Source organism: Quercus robur, chromosome 6, assembly GCF_932294415.1.
Source record: "Quercus robur chromosome 6, dhQueRobu3.1, whole genome shotgun sequence".
NCBI lineage: Eukaryota > Viridiplantae > Streptophyta > Magnoliopsida > Fagales > Fagaceae > Quercus > Quercus robur.
Window position 1 is genome coordinate 390024 of NC_065539.1, and position 23196 is coordinate 413219.

At 33.5% G+C, this 23196-nt stretch overlaps 1 protein-coding gene across 3 annotated transcripts; it reads left to right on the forward strand.

Annotated features, from left to right (window-relative positions):
* Positions 1-13198: 13198 nt before the first annotated feature.
* On the forward strand, positions 13199-22705 carry LOC126690403 (AT-rich interactive domain-containing protein 6-like). Of its 3 annotated transcripts, none has more exons than XM_050385522.1 (13): positions 13199-13384; positions 13927-14837; positions 14950-14989; positions 16106-16158; positions 18505-18550; positions 19166-19258; positions 20407-20514; positions 20612-20663; positions 20748-20823; positions 20953-21019; positions 21110-21160; positions 21878-21970; positions 22394-22705. In XM_050385522.1, the coding sequence occupies exons 2-13, from the start codon at positions 13963-13965 to the stop codon at positions 22493-22495; spliced, it is 1656 nt and encodes a 551-aa protein (XP_050241479.1). In that variant the 5' UTR covers positions 13199-13384; positions 13927-13962; the 3' UTR covers positions 22496-22705. The 3 variants fall into 3 exon arrangements, with proteins under 3 accessions (XP_050241479.1, XP_050241480.1, XP_050241481.1); XM_050385523.1 differs by having other exon boundaries at positions 13943-14837; XM_050385524.1 differs by having other exon boundaries at positions 13949-14837.
* Positions 22706-23196: the final 491 nt, after the last annotated feature.

The following is a 23196-nucleotide window of genomic DNA, read 5'->3' on the forward strand; positions in this document are numbered from 1 at the left end:
AAAGAGCCAAAAGCTTATGAATAGTATTTTTTGGTTTATTCAATTAGTGAGCTGTACTTTTTCTTTTTCTTCCCCCCCCCCTTTTTTTTCCTTCAAGTATACCCGTTGGTTTGAATTATGTATTTGTTTTTGTTTTTGTTTTTTTTTTTTTTTAGAGATCTTTGTATGTTTACTTTGTAGTTGCAAGGTAAGTTTACATTGTAGATACACAAAAAGTGACAAATATAATACCCATTTACACAAAAAAAAAGGTAAATATTGTACAAATTTGCAAATGTGTACAAAATTTGCTAATTTTTATGTGTCTACAATATAAATTTACATTGTAAGTACAATGTATACATAGAGATATTGTGAAAATGTTGTGACGCATATGTCAATTCCTTATAAGTTAAAATAAAATAATAAAATATCACATCGAGATCTAGCACAAGTAAAAATATCGTAACATTTTATTGTTATTATAATATTTTTACAATTATTGAGGTGTAAGTTCCTCATATGTCAAAATAAGATAATAAAATATTAGATTGGGATCCACCATGGTTGAAAATAGAATTATTATGAAAACGTTGTAATATTTTGTTGTTTTCATACTGTAAGGTCACGATTTGGGGCCCAAGCCCAAGTAGTATGGGGTCTTGGTCCAAAGAGCCCAGAAACAATGAATTTGTAAAGAATGGGTCGTAGAATTAAGTCCTAGCGAGTTGGACAACGGTTGGTATTGTGCTATACAACGATTAAACACAAATAAAACACGTTGACATCCATAGATTTTCAGTCCAAGGAGGTTAAATAAATATTTATTGATTACCGTTTGAGTATTATGGCAGTTTAGATTGCTACAGTATTCTCTTTTTTACTCTTCGTCCCCTTCACTCATGGGGACTTCCCATATTATATAACCTTCTTAAAGCCATCGTGGTCCTATACTTGTTGATCATCTGGATCCCTACTTGAGTGTTTGTCCTATCGGACACCCCTCTTTAGCCTTCTGTGAGTTGTGGTGGTCAAGGCAGTACTGTTCACAAGTCCTCTCCACATAAATACATCAAAAAAAGTAGCTGCAATACATTTAAAGTGATAGCAGCAGCCTCTCCTTGGATATTTTGCGTTTTCTTCTTCCCCACGGGTTTGTAAGGCACGTCCCTATTGCTAATGCCTATTGGAGAGGTTCCTCTGATTGCCAAAGTGCATATTTGAACTACATTCATCACATCCGAGGAGGCATTCCTCCTCGGATCGTCCTCCAAATGCTCCTTGCCTATAAGAGCTAAAGTGGAAATCCCTTTAGCAACTATTTCCTCTCCTCAGACTTTGCTAATTGTCCCGGGTGTGACCCAAAACCTATTACATGATTTGGAGTCTTTGCCCCTACACATACTCTTTTTTTTTTTTTTTTTTGGTTGGTTTAGTCAAATTTAGTAATCTATATATAAAAAGAGTGAATAGGAAAAGCTACCATAGCTTCACTACAATAGTTTTGGTTTGTTCAATTTTCACTATTTTGCTGGCCACTTTTTTTTTTTTTTTTTTTTGGTGAATGCGTAAAGTTGCAGTAGATTTGCTACATTTTTTTTGGTTTGTCCAATTCACATTGTTTCACATTATAATAAAATATTAACATAACAAATTGGCACAATATTTTCACAATTTTTGAGGTGTTAATTCTTTATAAGTCGAAATAAAATAATAAAATAACATATTGGAATCAACCACAACTAAAAATAAAGCTATTGTGAAAAAAAAAAAGTGCTACATTCATAATATTTTTTATAATACTTTCATAACAAATCGTATCGTAGGTGGTAAATTGTTTTTTATTCTAATTTAAACTTACCAATGAAACTATTTTTTTGCCCATCAATAACAACTTATAACAACCTATTACTTATGATTTGTTGTGAAAAATGTCGTGGACATTTTTTTTTTTTTTTGAAAATGTTAAGACATTTTGTTTTCGATTCTAAACTGTTGAGCTTTCAATTATTTACAAGTCAAAATAAAATATAATAAAATTATAAAAGTATTATGAAAATGTTGTGACATCCTGTTGTATTTTAAAAATTTTTTTGTTGGTTTAATCAGTTTTGTTGAGCCAAAATTCATAGTTTTACATACAATTTTCTTGAGTTGACTTTTTGTATTTTTTTCTTTGCGCACCATTTTAAGTAAAATCACATAGTTTTACACACAAAAACAAAAACAAAAACTTAGGATAAAAACACTTTTCTTCATTTATGTTCAGGGTTGTTTACAATTCCTCCTTAAAGTTTAAAATCATGCAATTTTTCCCTTAATATTTTGGAAACGAGCAAATATGTCATATTATTATTCTCTCAGTTAAACCGTAATGAAATCTTATGATTCTTAAATACTCCCACTAAATTTTAACTGTAGGGACACGATTATTTAACGGCCCAAGGATGATGTTGGGCTCGCACATGAAAGATCCCTCACAATATGATTTGTAGAGAGTGGGCTTAAAAGGCTTGCCTTTGATTATGGGGCGATGGTCCGGACTTGATTTTAGGCGAACTCATGTAGAAAAAGAGTTCAACCTGAACATCCAAGCTCTACAGCTTCGTAACCTGAGGGATTGGACTCCTCGGACTTTGTCCGAGGAGCATTAGGCTCTTCCCCCGGTTACCCGGCGGTGGGTTTTTTGCGGTGTGCATACATTGTTAAGAGGAACATCTCGTAGACTGGTACATTTCCTGGGCAGGTGAAGAATCGCCAACGTCAGTCAAAGGCTGAATTAAATGAGCCATAATAAAGGCTCGGTATTACCAAAACCCCCCTCTCCAACTAGGAGGATGGCCAAAAAGTAGAGCCTCCCATCCCACCTCCGGGAGAAAGACTCCAGGGGTGAAAACACTTTAACAATGTATGCACACCGCAAAAAACCCACCGCCGGGTAACCGGGGGAAGAGCCTAATGCTCCTCGGACAAAGTCCGAGGAGTCCAATCCCTCAGGTTACGAAGCTGTAAAGCTTGGATGTTCAGGTTGAACTCTTTTTCTACATGAGTTCGCCTAAAATCAAGTCCGGACCATCGCCCCGTAATCAAAGGCAAGCCTTTTAAGCCCACTCTCTACAAATCATATTGTGAGGGATCTTTCATGTGCGAGCCCAACATCATCCTTGGGCCGTTAAATAATCGTGTCCCTACATTAACATTCCAAAAATTTTCTTCACATATTTTGAGTTTTAGATAGTAGTAATTATTGAAAAGTTGGAATGATGATATAAGGTATTTTATTTATTATTTAAAAAACATTGATTTTTCTAGGTTTAAATTTTCGAAACTTATGATATATCTAATAGAAAGTTCTATGACACATGCTTTTCATTATTATTTTTTTTTCTTAGCAAAACTTAGTTGTTTATTGTTGGAAGATGATTATATTCATTATTATTTTTAGAAATTTTTAGTGAGTGGATATATTGACTTTAACAAATAAGTACTAAAAAACTATTATAGTAAAATAGATATTTATATATTAAATAACTATCCTAACTTTATGGTTGATTAAAATTCTTATATGAATAAGATTAACTTTTTATAACATAATTATCAAAATTCTTAAAATTAATATTTCTATTGATTAATGTAAATTTCTATATATTTTAAAAATCAAATGATTTAGAGGGTGTTTGATACATGTTTTCTAACAACCATTTTCAATTTTTAAACAATATTACATGTATTTTCACACACTTTTTTACTTTTATGTATTTCCACATTTATTTTCAAATAACAATATTCAGTTTCCAAACACATATAACTTTATTTTATAATACAAATAAAATCGAACCTTAACCTTTACTCTTTTTTTTTTCACGGTAAACATGTGTATTGCACAGATGCACTTGCTACCCTAGCTAGCTATTTATAATATGATAAATAAATTCGGTAAAACGTGTTGCATTAGCTAGCTACGTACTGTATTAGCTATGCTAGCTAGCTAGTTGTAAATGAATTAATCTGAGACCAAAGACAAAATGAAAGGAATCTTTTCACTTCCTGTGGGGTTCACAATTTCATGAAACCACGACACGGAACCTCATAATTACTCATTTATCATGCTTTTTTTTTTTTTTTGAGGAGAAATCATGCATGATTATTATTTCATTCCTCAATTATCCCACAAAATGAAGTGAAAGGAATCCTACTAATCCTAGCTGCATTAACATGTGTTTCACCTTCCATTCTTCACCTCAACTACCTTTCTTTTTTTATTATTATATTTATTTGTCTCTTCCCGGGTCCGTAATCAGTATTAATTGTGTCTGTCTCAACTCTGAATACTACTCACTCACCCACACCACCATTATATTAATTAGTTCCAGTACGTAATTAAATAAAAAAGGAAATTTAACCGGTAGTACTACTGTATATTTGTAGTAAGTTGTTCGTATTTCATAAATCTCTACACCCATCTCAACTTGCCTTTTATTAGAAAGTTAATGAATATATGTATGTTGTTAGTTTCGTACTTTAGTTTTTCAGTTCAGTATTGCTCATGTCATGTCATGAGAGCTTCATCCTGCAGCCTGAAGAAACTATTGTGGTGTACGTCCTTTCTTTCGAGATTTTTGAGGTGATGAGTCTGATGACCATACAACATGCGCTTTTGCAGAAATAACAAGGTAATTTGTTCCATGAATAGTGTCCACAAGGTATGCATACAACATGTCAACATGCGAATATGTCCAAATATGTCATATCGTCACCACAGTACTGCCACTTTTATATTATTATTATAAAATAGCAAACCCGTGCTTCAGAGCATCCACAGTAGATGTTGTAAAAAAAATGTTATTTTGTCACACCAAACACCTAACAACATTTTACAACATCGCATTTATCAGATGTTTTATCATTCAATTCTATACATTAAAATAATATATACTACTCATTAAAATAATATATTATCTCAGCCACTAACAACAAACAAATACCAATCACCAAGCAACAACATCCACCAACCACCACTGTCGCAACAACACCGACCAGCCACCACCGGCACAACCACCACTTCACCACCACACATGCCCAGCAAGGTAGCAACCACCACCACCACCACCCCACCATCACACACCCAGCAAGGCAGAAACCACCAACAAAACAGGAAAAAAAAAAAAAAAAAACACCAACAAATACCAATCACCAAGCACAGCCACCACCCAAATGCCAAACCACCACCGATTCAGCACCGATTCAAACAAACAAATAGCCATCGATTCAAACAGAGAGGAGAGGGCCATCACCCCCACAGCCCACCACCACTGCCACTGTCACCGCCCATAGCCCACAGCCCACCTCCACCATCAGATCAACCCAAATTGCAGCAAAAAAAAAAAACCCACAACCAGAGAGAGGTAGAGTGGCTGGAGCGTCGTTGAGCGTGAGATCGATGGCGGCCTTGGGGTGTGATCGGTGAGATAGAGCGTGGGTGAGATCGAGCGTAGCTGGAGCGTGAGATCGAGTGGCTGGAGCGAGATCGAGCTTGGCGGAGCGCGCAGTCGTCGTCGGAGCTACGCCGTCGTCGCTGACGGTGAACATTTCGGACCGGTCGAAGAGAGAGGGAACCGGAGAGTGAGAGAGGAGAAAAGAAAAAAATGAAGAAGAGAGAGGGAACCGGAGAATGAGAGAGGAGAAAAGAAAGAAAATGAAGAGAGAGAGGAGAGAGAAAACGTAATATAAAATAATAAAAATTTTACAACATCTGTCCGTACCGTTGCAAATTTGCAACGGTACTGTTCATATGTGGTATAATTTTTACCATTTGGAACATCTAATAAAGCTTCGTTTTTGTGTTTGGTGTGCTAAATGTGCCAAAAATTTGGCATTTGGCACATTTAGCACATCTGCTGTGAGTGCTCTCACAAACTATATATAAATGCATGATTAATTAGGAACCTCGATCAGTATTAATTATACTATTATGACGGGCTAATATACTCCATTATATATATTATGGGGTCATGCTAACGAATACCCTTAAAACACTCGTTAATAATCTATTTTAGAAAAGTTACTTTTTTTTCATTTTCCATAAAAATTTTTTTTAAATGGATTATTAACCAGTACTCTAAGAGCACTCGTTAGCATTTCTCTATATTATGTACATAACACAAAAATATATTATTAATTAAAACTTATAAAAGCAACACACACCTGCTTCACGTTTCCATCACTATAAATATATATATATATATATATATATATATATATATATATATATGTCTAGAAATTAAAGTTGTTCACATGCTGATGCAGTGTTTGCGCACACAGAGACAGGGTTTGATTTTCTAGATTTTTTGTTTTGAGAAATAAGTTTCTAGTTTGTGGCAGTAGGGGTAGGGCTGTAGGGGTTTGACAATATATAAATGTAATAATAAGTTTGGTTTGGCCCCATTACGTACCCATTACCCACCCCTCGGTCCCATTCTTCATCAATAATATGCCTCAAAATTTAAAAGCGTCTTAAAATATTTGACGCGTGTATTATTATTACTTTTTTGTTTTTGATTTGGTGTATTATTGATCGGGGCCACCACAAGTTTCGCATGTTCCAAATTTCCAATGTGGTGGGGTGGGAGACAATAATATTAATGGTCACAACTCATGGTATATGGCGCATATGGGGTATGTAACGTCAGGGGGTTTTCAGCACAAAAAAAACGCCAGGGGGTGCAAGTGCGGTGAGAAATAATAAAAGGCATTCACATCAAGGTACTAAAATAGCTAAATGCTATTTTAGCATCCAAAATATTAAAAAATTCACTACATCAAAGGTGCTAGACTTAGAAATTTTTAACTCTTAGTTTTAGTATTCTGCCTCTCTCTCTCTTTTTCTTTTCTTTTTTTTTTCCCTCTTTTTTTATCACCCATACCAACGCCTCCACCACTTCTCCCTTTCGATTGAAACCAACCCAATGCCTCTCTTCTCCATCTTGCAAATGAACCCAAAGTCGAACCTTCAAGGCTATTTCTTCTCCATCGCTCTCTCCCCTCTCTATTAGGTCAGTGATTTAGGGTTTCCAAATCTGTTGGTTTTTGTGGTGGTTGTTTTATATTATTTTAATGAATTGTTTATATTATTTTGATAAAATGTATGTAAAATACTATAGAAGATTTTTTATAGAGTGTATTATAAAGTGAAATGTTAAAATAGATAAAAATAAGTTTTTAAGGTGTTAAAAGCTAAATTTTTTAGAATATTTAATGTAAATGCTCTAAGTAATTAATTTTAAGTTTTTTTTTTTTATATTTTTTTTTTATATTAACGGGTGCCCTAGGGTATTGGAAAATAAAGAAAGTTTTAATGTCATTTTATTGTAAATATAAAAAGATGTAAAAAAAAATCAATTGCTTTTATTATTATTTTTCCATAAAATGTTTCCAAAGTTATTCCTTAAACTAATATATCTAGAACATCTTTTAACTTTCTTCTTAAAATAAAAATAAATAAATAAAAAAGAGGAAGAAGGACATCCGTTAAATTATTTTTCCTTTTAAGGAATGGTGGTCACAACTACTGGTCGCGTGCGTGCTTTTATTTTGCTAAAGGCAGTTGGATAATAAATGCACATCACGCTCAGCAATCCAGTGGCGCAAAACTTCATGTACATTTACATCTCACTTTTTTTTTTTTGGTCAATCGGGTGAATATATTGAAAACATCAAACGACAATTACAGACCGGCCACAGAGGCCAAATTAGTGGCAACACGCCTGTAATAATACAGCCCATTCATATCAGCATCAAACAAAACACTTAAATCATCAGAGAGGGAGAGGTATTAAAAACAACAAAAGTTTCCATCATGGAACAACCCCTCTTGGCCAGCAAATCAGTGCATTTATTCGCTTCTCTAAACACATACCCCACCCGGACCTGCATGAACCTGACCATGAGAGACCTGCAGCCACACAGTAGAGGAGCATAGCTTCTGTTAGGACAATCAGCACTATTAAGCATCTCCATAATCACCTTGGCATCAAGCTCTACCTCCAACTGATTTATTCCCAATTGAATGGCCAAAGTCAGACCATCCCGCAAAGCCCACCACTCAACCATCACACTAGTAGTGTGCCCAATTGATCTTGAGAATCCCTTAACCCAAACTCCATGGCAGCCTCACATTTCTTTTATAGCATTCTAACCAGTGATTTTGCAATCCATGTCCATTTGTGTGCACCGTGACTGTGAAGCAAAACTTTAAATAATTGTACATCTGACATTTCTTTTCTTATTAGCATTCCCATCCGTTTGAAGCACCAATAATGCAAAATAGATGTCCAAAAATACAAAATCACACACATCTGATAATTAATAATGCAAAAATTAATACAACATGCTAAAGACAACATCTAAAAATAGATGTCTACTGTTGCATTATTTATATTTTAAACACCATTCTTTAATGGGAAATGCTAACAAATGTCTTTAAGGTATTAATTAATAATCCATTTAAATAAAAATTTTATGAAAAAAGAAAAAGAAAAAATATTTTGACAACTTTTTTCATTTCATATAAAAGTGGTGTCAAAATTTTTCTAAAATAGATTGTTAACCAATGTAGCATGACCATTCAATTGTTATAATTTGTATGTGTTATGAGATGGTATATATGGTGTAATGAACATTAATAACTCATCCCTATATGAAAATGATGTTACATGTTGCTACACTGTATATCTTTTTTACTACATTACGCAGCTGCATCACAATACATATCCATACTTTCCTTTTTTCTTTTTCTTTTTTTTCTTTTCTATATTTTTTTCCCTTCATTTTGGTTTTTTTTTTTTTTTTTGGTTATAAATTTTTTAGTGTTCCATTCATTTTGTTTTAATAAGTTAATTTCAGGCTGAACATAGAGAGAATATAAATTTTTGGTTCATTTATTGTACCGTCCAATCCAAAGTAACTCTAAAAATAAGCATAATTGAATAATAAGCAAGAGTGCAAAATAATAAATTAAAACAATTTAAATTCATTTTCCTATTCCTACCTATCTACATGCCAATTGCACTTGCAGGCAGCCTAATTAAAGACAAGACAACCACCAGTAACTACACACATTCACCCTTTCTATAATTTTTTTTTTCAAAAAATAAATTATATAACTTTTTTTTTTTTGGTGTGTGAATGACAGAATTTATTTAAACCAAAATAATGAGTAACCACCCCTATCTACATCATGAGAGGACAGCACGCGGGATTGCAAGGATGTAAAATGTTCCCACTTGATTCAAAGCACATGCCCAATAAGAACAGTGGGGTGAGCTAGAGAATTTGACATATGAAAATGAGACATGTGAAAAGGAACTTACAATAAAAATAGGAGAAAGGGCAAGAGTCTTATAATTCAATATTGATTGATTCTTGTAATGATGAGAACTCAATTTCAAATCCTCCATATTGTAAGAAGGGAAAAAAAAAAGTGGGATAAGAGATGCAAAGAAGAAGAAGTTGGGGAATTCAAATATCTTAAAGCCAAAAATCAAACTTTCAAAAAAAAAAAAGTTTTATTGACGCAAGGACATAACTAGGATTCAAGCTTAAGGGGAGTCAAAGTATAAACCAAAAAAAAGTTTGAGGAATTTTCAAGTTATATCACCTTAATTAACATTACAATCCAATATTTGCCGATACAATTAAAGATCATGTTGCAATAAACTAATACCAATTTTATCTGTGGTGATTTTTTTTTAAATTTTGTTTGAGGATTTTCAAAATTTGGGGCATCAACACTAGATATTGGCAACACTAGATATTGGCAACACTACATCATCAATATTAGATTTCAAATGATTTGTTTTTAAAAGAAGTATCAAAAGAAAATATTTTAGTTTATTGTTAAAATAAAAGTCATACTAATTATAGGGGTTTATAGGAATTTATTTTGCATCTAGCTAGATTCAAATATAGTTTCCTAAATTGTAAATTTACGAGAATTTGTTCTTAATGTAAAAGTGATGGTAGATTCAAATATAGTTTTCTAAATTGTAAATTTACAAGAATTTGTCTTTAATGTAAAATTAATGGTTTTAATTTTTCATTCCAAGTTAATCATTAATTTTGGATTTCAGTTAGTTCAACTAATAAAGTCTTTGATAGTTGAATAAAAGATTTAAGGTTCAATCCCCCACCAACAACAAAAATCGATTGATGTCTTGGTTTTTATTTTATTTTATTAGAAAGTTTCAACCTATGACGTCTATTTCTGATGATAACTCTTTATTATCAGATCGACCAAAACACCAATTGGTTTTTGGTGTTGGTGGGGAATTGAACCTTAAATCTTTTATTCAAATATCAGAAACTTTACTAGTTTAGCTAATTGAAACCTACTATTGGTGTCTTAGTTTGATAATAAAGAACTATTATCAAAATCGGATGCCATAAGTTGAAACTTCAAACTCTCTAAAAAAAATGTTAATCATTAATTGACAAATCAAACAAATTAATTTTAATAATTTCCAAGGGGTGGTTCTCTAAACTTCTAGACTCTAATCAAACAGTCACAAATCATTATTAACATGTGTGGTCTATTCAATATTCTAGCACATTCTACAGCATGCTTACATGCCCCCACAAGACAATAAAAATAATGTTAATACATGGTTCCAAATCACATGGTCACACAACCCACAACTCACACTTGACCAAAACACTTCTGTTCAGAGATAAACCAAACAAAAAGTGAAACAAGGAAAATATATTCACAATCACTTTCTCACGGACTCTTGACAAAGAAAATATATTCAACCAACTTTACTCTACTCTCTTCTACTCCCCCTTTCTTCCCCCTCAATCCAAACAGGCTCCAAAGTCATACCACACCAAAAAGTGAGAGTGATGATTGATATCAACTCAAAATTAAAGAGATAGATAAGAGAAGAGGAAGATCCATGAGTCCATATCTCAGTCGATTCGACTTGTGTGTGAGTGTGAACAGTGGACCAAATCGGAGAGGTGGAGCTACACCAAGCCAATGGAACAGACAAACCAACCCATGCAGCTGGCTATGGTTGGTGTGTGGAGGCATTTAAGAATGAGAGCTAAGAGAGTGAGACTGAGGGGAAAAAAATTTAATGGGTAAAATTGGAGATTTGTGATTTTTGTTTTGTGATTATATTGCGTATACGTTTGGGTTTAGACAAGAATTTTGTTTTATCTTAATGTTATTTTTGTTATTCTTGGGCTATTGGGTTTGTTTAGACTGGATTTATGTTCTATTTTGTTTTTAATTTTGTTTTATGTAGAGGTTATTCTTGTTATTCTTGGGACAATTGGGTTTGTTTTGATTAGAGGATAATTTTTTTATTGTTCACGGGGTAATCATGCAAGGGGTTGAACCAACATATACTCTTTATTTTTGGGTCTGTTGGGACAATTTGTAAATATTTTTGGAGGATTTGAAATTTTTTGAGAATACATATATCAGCCCTCACCTGACGAATTGCATGCTCCTGGTCAAAATCCTTGACAATTTCACAAACTAGGAGATGAGTGATGTGCAAGCATGCATTCCAAAAAAAAAAAAAAAAAGGGTAAATTGCAATATATCATCCGTTGTTTAGGTCTAATTATAGTTTATTCTTAACTTTTAAGAGAGTGTTCAAAACCTTTTCATGGTTAGGTTAAAATTGATACTTTCTTATGAAACTAATCGAGTGATGCCAGACTTATCATCTATATATTTAACAGTCTAACTGCATAAAATATTTTTCTTTTCCTCAATTATATATGGTGGCCTTCCTGTAAACTCCATATATTAATTCATCAAAATACAACAATTTAATCTATAAACTATAAAGAGATTTATTTATAATTTTCTAATAGTCAAGAAGGTAAAGTTATTTGAATAATTTTTTTTAAGATCAAGAGTATTTTTAAGTACACTAACCACATGAAAATAAATAATTTGTGGTAAGCCAAAAAAGAAAAAAGGTACTTCTGAGTAAACTTAACCACATGAAGATAGATTATAATTTATCAAAAAAAAAAAAACAAACAAAACCCAATTTTCTAAACAAAAAACAAAGATGAAGTCAATATGATTCTGGTTTTGTTTTTTAATGAACAGTTGATTTAATGAGCATAATTAATAAGATGTGGACATGATAAATCTTTTAAGTTTGTGTTAAACTGCAGAGTTGAAAGATCAACACAACACATATTGAAGGCTTGAAGATCAACCGTGGACGACAAGTGGTCTAAGGCTTTCTAACCCACAGAGACAAGTAGTGGTTTACTTTACACAATTCAACATGTCGTTTAAACAAATGGTCGATCAGTTAACCTAGCCTGTAATAAATAAGCTCAGTTTGCTGTCTAGTTTGTTAGTTAGTTAGACACATGTAATTATACTATTGTTTGAGGAAGTTAATTGGTCAGTTTGTATTGTTTTACTGTTACAGTGTAACGGCTAAGAAGTAAGAACTAACCTCCGTATTTATAAATATAATAGAATCTTGATAAGTCTCTGAGTTTAAAGATACACATGGTACTAGGTACCACCAGGCTACAAGGCACAGTGATTAAGTAAATTTAAAAGTAAATTTTAGTTATATGTGCGATAACAAGGAATACCAATTATAATTTGACCTATCTTTTTGAAATGTCTACTAAGTAAATCTTGGTTATATGAGTGATTAAAATTTACAAGGAATGCCAATTACAATTTGACCAACCTTTTTTTTTTTTTTTTGGTTGATAAAAAGACCAATCTTTTTGAAGTATGATGTAAATGTAACTAGCATTTTCTTTGGTTAACATGAGAATCATTAGATAGGTATGGTACATGATATACAAAATAAAACAAGAGCTCAAAGAGACTTATAGGACCAAACCAAATAATATACGATACGATACATAGATATAGATTATTAATATCATAGAGTATACATCGTTTTAAAGTCAAAAAATATGACAGAGTATGTATTCCAGAATGGGCTAATGGGGAAGTGAGATAAGGCAAGGCATCAATGATCGCGCTTTAAAATGGGCCTCGGTTGGCTTGGGCCCAATCGGTAGTGGAATGGGATCAGCCGACGTCGTTTTAAGAAAAAATGAGAAGTGCGCGTGCAGTTCAGGTCCTACCGGCAAGAAATTCGTTTAATTAAATTTCAATTTTCTGTTTACGATTTCGATTACGAAAAATAAATAAATATTTTTTGTATAATTTTTATTTTGTAACCGAAACAAAAATATTTTGAAAATTAGGGTTTTATTATCAGCTCGCCCTCGCCCTCGCTCTCGCTCTCGCTCTCGCCCTTATCAAATTTCAATTTTTGTTGCCCACCCCTCACAATTCACAACTTCAACTCACCACTGGAATTCTCCTTCTTCAATTGCCAAACAGGTATAACATTTTTTATTTTTAAATATTTATATAATTAAATTGTAGGGTTTTAATTGAAAAATAAAAATTCAGAAAATTGATAGGTTAAGATTTAAAATGCAATTGCAATCTCAATCTGCTAACTGCTTCGCCGTTGTAGGAAAGGAGATTGTCTCTCTAACTCTAAGGCTTGTTTTTAGTATTTGTATGGTTTTATAACGGAACGAAGAGCAAATAGGGCTAGCTTTTTTCGTAAGACATTTAACAAACTGCTAATTCTTGCATTTGCTTTGCAGTTGCAGCATTGCTTTGATTTGCTTGTGTGAAATATTTAACATAACAGAGTCCTACTTTTCTTGTTCTGCTTTCCTTTTTATTTTAGACTATTTATATAAAATAATACAAGTAGTAGATACTACACTTTCAATTAAGATAGATTTTATAATATAATAGCTGAAAGGAATACATGTGGTTCACCCTCACTAATCTCTAACCAGTATGTTGAGAATCCATAACCGACCCCAAAAATAATTTTGGGACTAAGGCTTGGTTTTTTGTAATAGCAAACTCTATTGTTAGTGGCAGGCTTAGAAGTGGAGATGAGTGATACCAAGGAGAATGAGAATGAGAATGAGGAGAGAGGAAACGAAGATGTGGTAGTGGCGGTTGCTTCTGACAATGAAGGGAGGTTGCAGTCCAATCCCAATCCCAATGCACAAGTTGATGAACATGAATCCCACAAGGCTGAGTCCCCTTATCATTCTGTGCCAGTGGAAGGAACCCCAATTCCTGCTCAAAATGGGACTCCTCCATCAACTGAGATCAAGGCTGCATCCCCTGTTGATGATAATAAGATTATTGAATCTCAATCCAATAATCCAGGCCAACCAGCTCATGATTTTCCTCCCTCCCAAGTCCCTTTAAGTGATCACCAAGATTTAGTCAAGCCTGAACCCAATACTCATCCCAATTCTGATGTCAAGATTGAAGACGATGACTTGCCTCAGAAGATTAATTCAGGCGGTCATCGCAACAATGACAACAAGACTATTTCCACATGTCATCTTGCTACTGCTGAACCAGCTGTTGCAATTGCCAAAACTGAACATTGTCAATTAGTGCCTGAGGCCAAAATTGCTCTCTATTCTGACACCCTACCTACAACTTCAACTCATAATGAACCTGCTACACCATGTGCTCAACCTTCTGATATGAAATCTCAAATTTTCAATGGGATAGAATTTGATGTTAAGGGGAATGAACAATATGTTACTACACCTGTAAATAATGGGAACTCAAACTTAAAGCACTCGTGTCCTTTGGATGATGACCATATGTCTCAAGGTACTGAATCCGAATCCGGGACAGAAGGAGAGCAATCTGCTTTCATGAAGGAGCTTGAAAATTTCTTTAGAGAGAGAAGCATGGAATTCAAACCTCCTAAGTTTTATGGGGAGACTCTGAATTGCCTTAAGTAAGTTTTCCTGATCGTTTACATCCATATTATTTTCTTCATAATTAGTATATATTTTGGAACACACATTTTTAGTTTGGACTAATGTCTATCAATTTTTTATTATGTTAAGGTTGTGGAGAGCTGTGTGTAGATTGGGTGGCTATGATAAGGTATGCTTTGTTTTCCCCTGAACATATGTATTCAAATGAAGTTACCAATTTCACATGCATTATGCCTTAATTTGAATTATTATTATTTTTTTTTTTTTTGTTTGGTGAAGTTAATCTTACCGGAGCAATTGTCAATGCCAAGAGTAGCTTGGATTGATGGGTGTATTAGTAGTTCTCTTGATATCAAGAAGTACAGTCATAGCATTGGCAATGAAAGCAATTCAAATGTGTTGAGTACATTCTGGTGATTATATTTTCTGGGTGCAATTTGTTACAGGACCTATGTTGGAAAATTCTCTGATCCTCCTTGCTATATGCATCTTTAAACATTTAGCATGTTTTACATACTTAATTTGAATTATTATTATTATTACTGTCACGTTCAGATTCTTTGCTAGTATCCGTGGTTTACTCCCCAGTGGTGGGTCCAAAGTGTCATACCTTGGTTAGGTTCCACGCCAAAAAAAAAGAAAAGAAAAGAAATTGTTGTGATTTGGAAATTACCTCAGTTTTATTGAACTCTATTTGCATCGAATTTTGAGACTACTGATGGATAAGTGGAAATAGTGCATCCACCTTTCTTGAATATTTCTCTTAGTTTCAACCTTTTAATTTTCATAATATATAGCTTCTTCTTTTTTCCCGGGCAAGTAATACAATATAAAGTTTTCTGTAATGGTGCACAACACAATTACTCGGAGTATTCCAAAGTGTACCCTTAAAATGAAAGTAAGTAAAAAGTACAAATAAAATTCTGAAGTTCAATGTAGTCTTAAGAAGAAGAATGGAGGAAAATAATGCATGTAGCCGACCCTAACTAATTTGTTGAGGATCCATAGTAGACCCCAAAATTTTGGGACTAAGGCTTTATTGTTGTTGTTGTAATAATGTTGTCTAAAAAAGACATGGAAGCTACAATTGGAGGATGAAACAAGGTCCAAGGATACAAAAATTTAAGTTAGGGTTTGTATCTTGGTATAATCAGATGCCTATTGAATTATGTGCTATGAATAAATTTTCCACTCTGTTATTGAATTATGAGCCATTATTTCTGTTTTCCTCATTCTTTTGGTTGTTGCTGACAATTGTACATAATTGTCTTCCCTGTATTATTAGGTGACTTCTTGTAAGTTGTGGCGGCAAGTGGGAGAGTCTTTCAAACCCCCAAAGTAAGAAACACTATATATGTTCTTATTTATCAATTTTTATTATTATCTCACATACGTGAACTCCATTAATTGCACAATGCTAATCTTAATAGTTTAGATATCTTCTTCTATAAAGTATCCATAAAATAGACTTAATTCTCTAATCTGCGAACTGTGAGGACATTTGAATAATTTATTTAGTCACCTGTGATGTCGTGGAACAAAGTCCCTAACAACAAGATTGTAGCAAAGCAAAAAATGAAAATAAAATAAATTTAGTCACTTTATTATGAACAAATGAAAATAAGAGACCACCTTTAGAGGCATGTTATTTGAGTGAAGTATGGAGTTTCTTAGGATTGGTAGATGGCAAACTTGGTGAGGAGGCCTCATGATTATAGTATTTGGAAAAGTATTAGAGCTTGTTAAAGAGGTTTTCTGGGTTTGTGAAGTTTGTGGTAAATATGGTAGGAGCATTCGATTTTGGCATGTTATGTATCTTGAAGGTGACTCGTATTCCATGAATATGATATCTATCTAGTGTGATGTTTGGAATATATGACAAGGATTTGAAGTGGCATGAAAAGAATCATTTCTTGATTTGTTCCAAATAGTTGTGGATAAGGATCATTTCTCAGTTGATAGATTTGTGATAGCGGACTCTCTTAGATTGGTCTCGGTATTGGGGTCTCTCAGACTATTCTTCTCTTACTGATTTTCTGTGGTCTCCTAGCATAGCTTCTTGATTCCTATGTTTCTTTATTTTTTTTATGTTGTTCTTGTTCATTATCATGAACACACTGTATTCTTTTTCATATTTCTTTTTTTAATAATATTACTTTCTTACCTATAAAAAAAAAAAAAAAAAAACTAAGGATGTTCTGGTTCATTCTTATGTGGAGTACCTAGAGGGTTCTGTTCTTGAAATCTTAGATTTGTTAGAGATTTTCAAGACTAGGAATTAAGAGTCATTCAATTCTTTGATGGGCCTACTATATTCTAATATCACAATGGGTGAGGGGGCTGATGGGCTGTTTTGGAGCCAGGAGCCTTATAGCTCTACTGGCACCTCCTGGCATTTCCAATGAAGACGTCTAAGGTTTAAACAGCCCTGCCCCTTAACTTTTGAGTTATTAAAAAAAAAAGTTTTGGAAGCCTAATGAAATGTTATATTTGATGTCTAATCTTTTTGAGAGGTTATTAAATTTGCAATTTCCTTGGAAGTGATGTAATAAAGTGCCTAAGAAATCTTTTTTTTTTTTTTTGGGGGGGGGGTGTCTGGATGGGTGCGTTTGGCAAAATTTCAAATTTGGATAATTTTGTCAAAGAAATGTCACCCTAGTAAACTGTGTTGTATGTGTAATTCTTGTGAAAAATAGTTGATGATCTTCTACTTCATTTCTCAGTTGCTCATAAGTTGTGGTTTGTTTTCTTCACTTTATTTGGAGTTCTTTACATGATGCTGTAAGTGAAAGATTGCTGAGAAAATCAGAGTTTTAACAATGGTGGAAAAGTAACAGTGAGAGAGAAAGAGTGAGAAGAGAGAATCTGTGATTGAATGGAAAATGATTAGCAACACTAACTATGAAATTGTGTACATCAATACATATATATACAAGTTCAAGAAAAGAGTGAGCTAACTTCCTAACTATAATTCCGTAAAGAGTGGGAGTTGTTAATCCCAATTACACACATGATTAACACATCATCATCTAACTAACTCTAGCTTCCAGAATGATCTTCATAACTACTAGCCACTGCAATGCTCTGAAGTCTCGAGAGAGAAGATAAGTTCAGCTAATAAGTGCAGTAAACGACACCGTCTTGATAATACAACTAGCTTTCCTGAGCAAAACAGTATCGTATAGTTTAATGAGAAGTGATGCCGTTTTGATATATAATACAATATAGCTGTTGAGTGTTTTAAAAACTAGCCGTTGGGAAATTCTGTTATCTTCTCTTCAGTAAGAAGGTAATTTACCTGTGTTTTGGTTGGAAAGTATTGCTTGGGTCTCATGTCAATTATCTATAAAGAAAGGAATAGTTGGACTTTCAACGCTGTTGATCTTTCAACTCTTGAGCTTAAAATTCTGAATTTTGTATGACTGGATGTCAGCTTATTGTAAGTTGTCATGTCTTCTTCTTCTTATTATTATTAATTTTTTCAGAATTGTTATACCTCATGAATTTTCATTTGTAATTTTTATGTGTACTGTTTGTACCTATCAAAGGTAAGAGAGAGAGGTATGTTATAGGATTTCCTTTTCCCTTTTTTCTTGGGGTGGGAGTTTGAATGGCCTTGTACTCTTTTTAATTATGGTTACTAATATTTTTCTTTTTTCCCCTCTCTCTCTCCCACTTTTACAGGACATGTACTACAGTTTCGTGGACATTCCGAGGCTTTTATGAGAAGGTAATTTCAGATTATATATATATATATATATATAAATTTTTTGTGGGGCTAAAGCTTCGTTAGATGCATTGTTAAATTTGTAGTCTTTCGTATAGGTCCATCTAACTAAAATCCCCAAATGAAAAATCTATGTTATGCATATGGACGTAACATGGGTTATATGTATAAAACATGGGATTTTCCCCTTAGCATTTAAAATTTGTTTTAATACAATTAACTTGTAAAAAAGGGGATTGTGCTAATTTGATAACTAGTCAAAGTTACCTGCTATGAATTTGACTATTATTTTCATGAAGGCCCCACAATGTCTTCCCAACTTTCCCAAAGTTCATGGTTAATTAGAATTTATGCTTGTCTGTGTGGAGAAGTGCTTCTATGGTTCTGTTGTGCATTGGTTTTAATACCTATTAGCTCTTTCTTTCTTTGTGGTTGCTCTTAGGCTGCCATGAGTTCTTTACCCCTCCTTTTCAAGTGCACCTGTTTATGGCTTGTGCCAGCTTTTGTTTTTTGTTTTTTGTTTTTTTGTTTTTTTAAAATAATAATATTTTTGTATTATATCATGATCTGTTTTTAAATTATTAAACAACTAGTTTATTACCGTTTTGTGTTAATCAGGCTCTCCTTGATTATGAAAGGCATAAAGCACCTGGTGGTGAGCTTAATGTACCTATTGCTTCTCACTCAGAGCCTTCAAATATTGAAAATCAGGTAGGTTCCAAAATTTTGTTTTGGACTTTGTGGTTGGATTTAGTGCACAATTAAACAAAGTGGTGGTATTTTATGTTCTACTTATACCACATGGTTTTTGCCACTTTCAATTTTAAACTGATTAAGATTGTATGAAAAAAGAATTATATGTATCATTCCAGGTGCATGGAAATCTGTTTACCTGATGTATTGTCACATGTCATGCTTGAGAGTTGAAATGTAATATAGTCGCTGAGGGTTTAGCTTTAGAAGTGGTCAATTTTAGGCCAGTTTTAGTCCAGGACATGCCTATAACTTAAATGGCATACACTTTATTATCTGTGGGCTAAAACTTGGAAAATTTGGTGGCTTCAATGAGTTCCCAGGTGGACCACTTTCTACTTACACTTTGTTTATTTTGGTGATAATGTTTTCTAGAAAATAAGTCATTTTCCAAAAAGTATTTTCTATAAAACTTTCTCATTTTCCTATGTTTAGTAGCAGCCTTAAATGAGTTAAAAATCAAACTCTTAACTTTCCTTATTTAGCTTGTTGTGAGATAGAGTTGTTTTTCAAAAAAATTTAGTGGAAAACAATCTCTAAAAGTAAGCAATATTTTTTCTGTTGACCAAAGTTAATTTTTCTTTTACTTATTTTTTTCTGATTCTACTAAACACTTGAAAACTATCTTTACACAAGGTTTCCCATCAAAACAAACGGAGTGTTAGACTAAGTGGTAGTAAAATCGAATATTTCTGACTCCAGAGAAGCTGAACGAAAAATTACCTACTATCTGGAAAACCCTGCAAACATAATTCCTGTTTTATCAGCTTAAACTGATCCTAAATTAACTTTTCAATCTCTAAACCTAATAGCTACATTATTTCTGACCTTTGGCTACTGAAGCTTAAGAAGATATTAGCCTAAAATTTCTCTGTTACTGCTGTCCTAGGTCAACTTTGTATAATACGAAGTTAAGCTTATATTATTAATTTACTTTTTCTTTTACTTCTTTAACAACAATAAGTTGTTCAACCAGTAATGTCTTTAAAAGTTAAAGCTGTTATTTGATCAATTAAATTATCTTAGATTTTCTTTTACTGCCCTTGATCACAATAGGGTTGTAAGCACTGTCCATAACATAGTTACATGTGTTGGGGGTAAAACAGGCTTCAGGATCGGGTAGAGCACGCAGGGATGCTGCAGCACGTGCTATGCAGGGTTGGCACTCACAACGCCTTCTTGGAAATGGTGAAGTTAGTGACCCTATTATTAAGGTCTGGTGATGTTAAAGGTTGTGTATTCATTACATCTCAAATTATTATGTGTATAAGAATTATTATGATGATAATACTATAAAATTGCATTTTACAGGATAAGAATTCTATTTCTATGCAAAAGCGTGAAAAACAGCTTAAGAGCATTGGTATGTCTCCTCATCTGTGATCTCATCTATAACAGTGTTACAGAATGTAGACAACTCTGTTTGGATTTTCTGTGTTTTTCTCAGGTTTACTTAAACGTAAGAAACCATCTTATATGGAACATACGGTCAAAACTGCTCGTACGAAAGCATCTAAGCCACAGTTAAGATTCTGTTGCAGTAAAACTTCTTAGATGTTGACTTGTTAGTGTGAAAAGTGATGCCATGATCAGAACTGTAACAATGGCATTGGGTTAATTATTTTACTTGGCTTTTGTGTGTATGTGGCTAGATTGGACACACCAGTGGTTGATATTGGGGCACCGGCTGATTGGGTGAAGATCAATGTGCAGAAAACTGTAAGTTTGAGTCACATTTAAATAATTTATTCAGGGCAATATGCATGGGAAGATTCTATAACTAATTAGAGTGACATTTTGTGTGTACAGAAAGATTGTTTCGAGGTTTATGCTTTAGTTCCAGGTCTTCTCAGAGAGGAGGTAAGTATTCTTACTCTGTCAGTCTGTCTGTATATTTCCCCCTTCTCAGCTGCTACATATAATCTGTACAAGTGTCCTTTGAATTGTGGAGGTGGAGAATAATTATTTGACAGCTGCTTAACTTTGTGAAGTTGGTGTGTGAATTGTGATTGTGTATTATTGGATACCTTTTTCTTTATGGTGGCCATGAGGGCATCAGCCTACAATCTCAGGGAGTAAAAGAACGAGTTTTCTGGATCAGCAAAATATTGATAGGCCCATAAGGCAGTCCGTGGTGTCCTCCACAAGATATTCAAAAAACAAAGCCATTTTTTTTTTTTAATGAAACGTGAGAAGATGCCGGCTAGCCTGCTGGTGGTCTTTGGTCAAGGTTGTGGGCTTATGAATACAAGGGAAGCTATTGCCATTGTGTCCTCGGTTCACTTCACAAGGAAAAATGAAAACAGAATAGATTTATATATATATATATATATATATATATATATATATATATATAGAATAAAAAAGAAGAAGAAGCAGACATGTTAGAATGTATTTACTAAACTTTTAGTAAATTCATCATTTTAATGCTTATTAGTAGGATGAAGCATATAAAAGTTGTGGCATTGGCTATAAATTTAGCATTAATCCATTTTGGTATTTTGTACAGTATATATATACTAATGACAAGACGTGCATTCCAACAATAATATTTATTACCTTCTCTGGCAATTTCAGGTGCGTGTTCAATCAGATCCTGCAGGCCGCCTTGTTATAAGTGGTGAACCTGAGCATACTGATAATCCGTGGGGTGTCACACCCTTCAAAAAGGTATGAATTATGTTTTCTCTTTCACTGATAACTGGAAATTAAAATAATTAAAAACCAAAAAAATCTACTTGGTTTGGATTTTGTAAGTGGTTTAATTCTTCAAAATTGATTAAACTTTCTATTTAATCTCAAATAGGGTTTGGTTACTCAAAGGATAAGATAAGATTAAAAACTTTTAATCTAAAAAATTAATAAAATCACAATCATACAGAATATTTGATTAAAAAAACAGTCATCCAAACAAATTGGCAATTAAATTGTTGGCATGGTGTTTTATGCTGCATGAGCTCTCAGCTGGTTGTTTGTATTTTATTTGGGATTTCAATTGCCTTCATAATATTATATTTGCATAGAAAACCTTGTGTTTTATTATTATTTTTAATTAGTTATCATACACACTGAGATTCACTTTTCTTTAACCAGGTTGTCAGCTTACCCTCTAGAATTGACCCACATCAGACATCAGCTGTGGTTACCCTGCACGGACAGTTGTTTGTTCGTGTCCCGTTTGAAGAGTCAGAATAGTGGTGTTTGAGGCTGCTTACACCCATCCCCATTGTTAAGTAATTGTAAGGATGGGTGTGAAGCCATTTAGTGGAATTTATATCTCTCTACCATGCATAAATGCCAAGTTCCTCTTGTTAAGTCCAATGCCCGAACTTCTGTATTTCATTTTTAATTTATTAGTACAGTTTGACAATGATGATTTAATTCAATTCAATTCAATTTATTTTATTTCTCTTGTGTTTTGTTAAGGGAGAGCATTATGTTTTAATCTCTAATTATAAATTTATGAATTCAAGTAGATGCATAGATGGGATGAGGGAAGTTTTCCATTCAGGTACCAAGAAGCTTTTTGCTCTAATCAACCCTCTCAACAGGAGTCTCTCAAAACCAAGAAGATGGGATGGAGGAGGAAAGTTTTCAGGAACTGGCAGCTGATTATCAAAGACTGATGGGAAGAGAAACAAAAAAAATTTAAAAAGAAGAAGCGGGTATGCTTATGAAGCTAAGATGAACGAGGGAACCAAAATCAAAATGTTTGTAGGGTGTAATAGCATTAGAACATAAAACATTGCAAAATTCAGGAAGCATTGGTGGAGGCAAGGCTTACAAGCGAAGAATTTAGGCTTTGTTCACATTAGCGTACTCACTGGTATCAAGGAAAAGATGTGCAACTAGGAGAGAGCAAGCCATGCTGTTGCTGACTGACAAACCTCCATTTT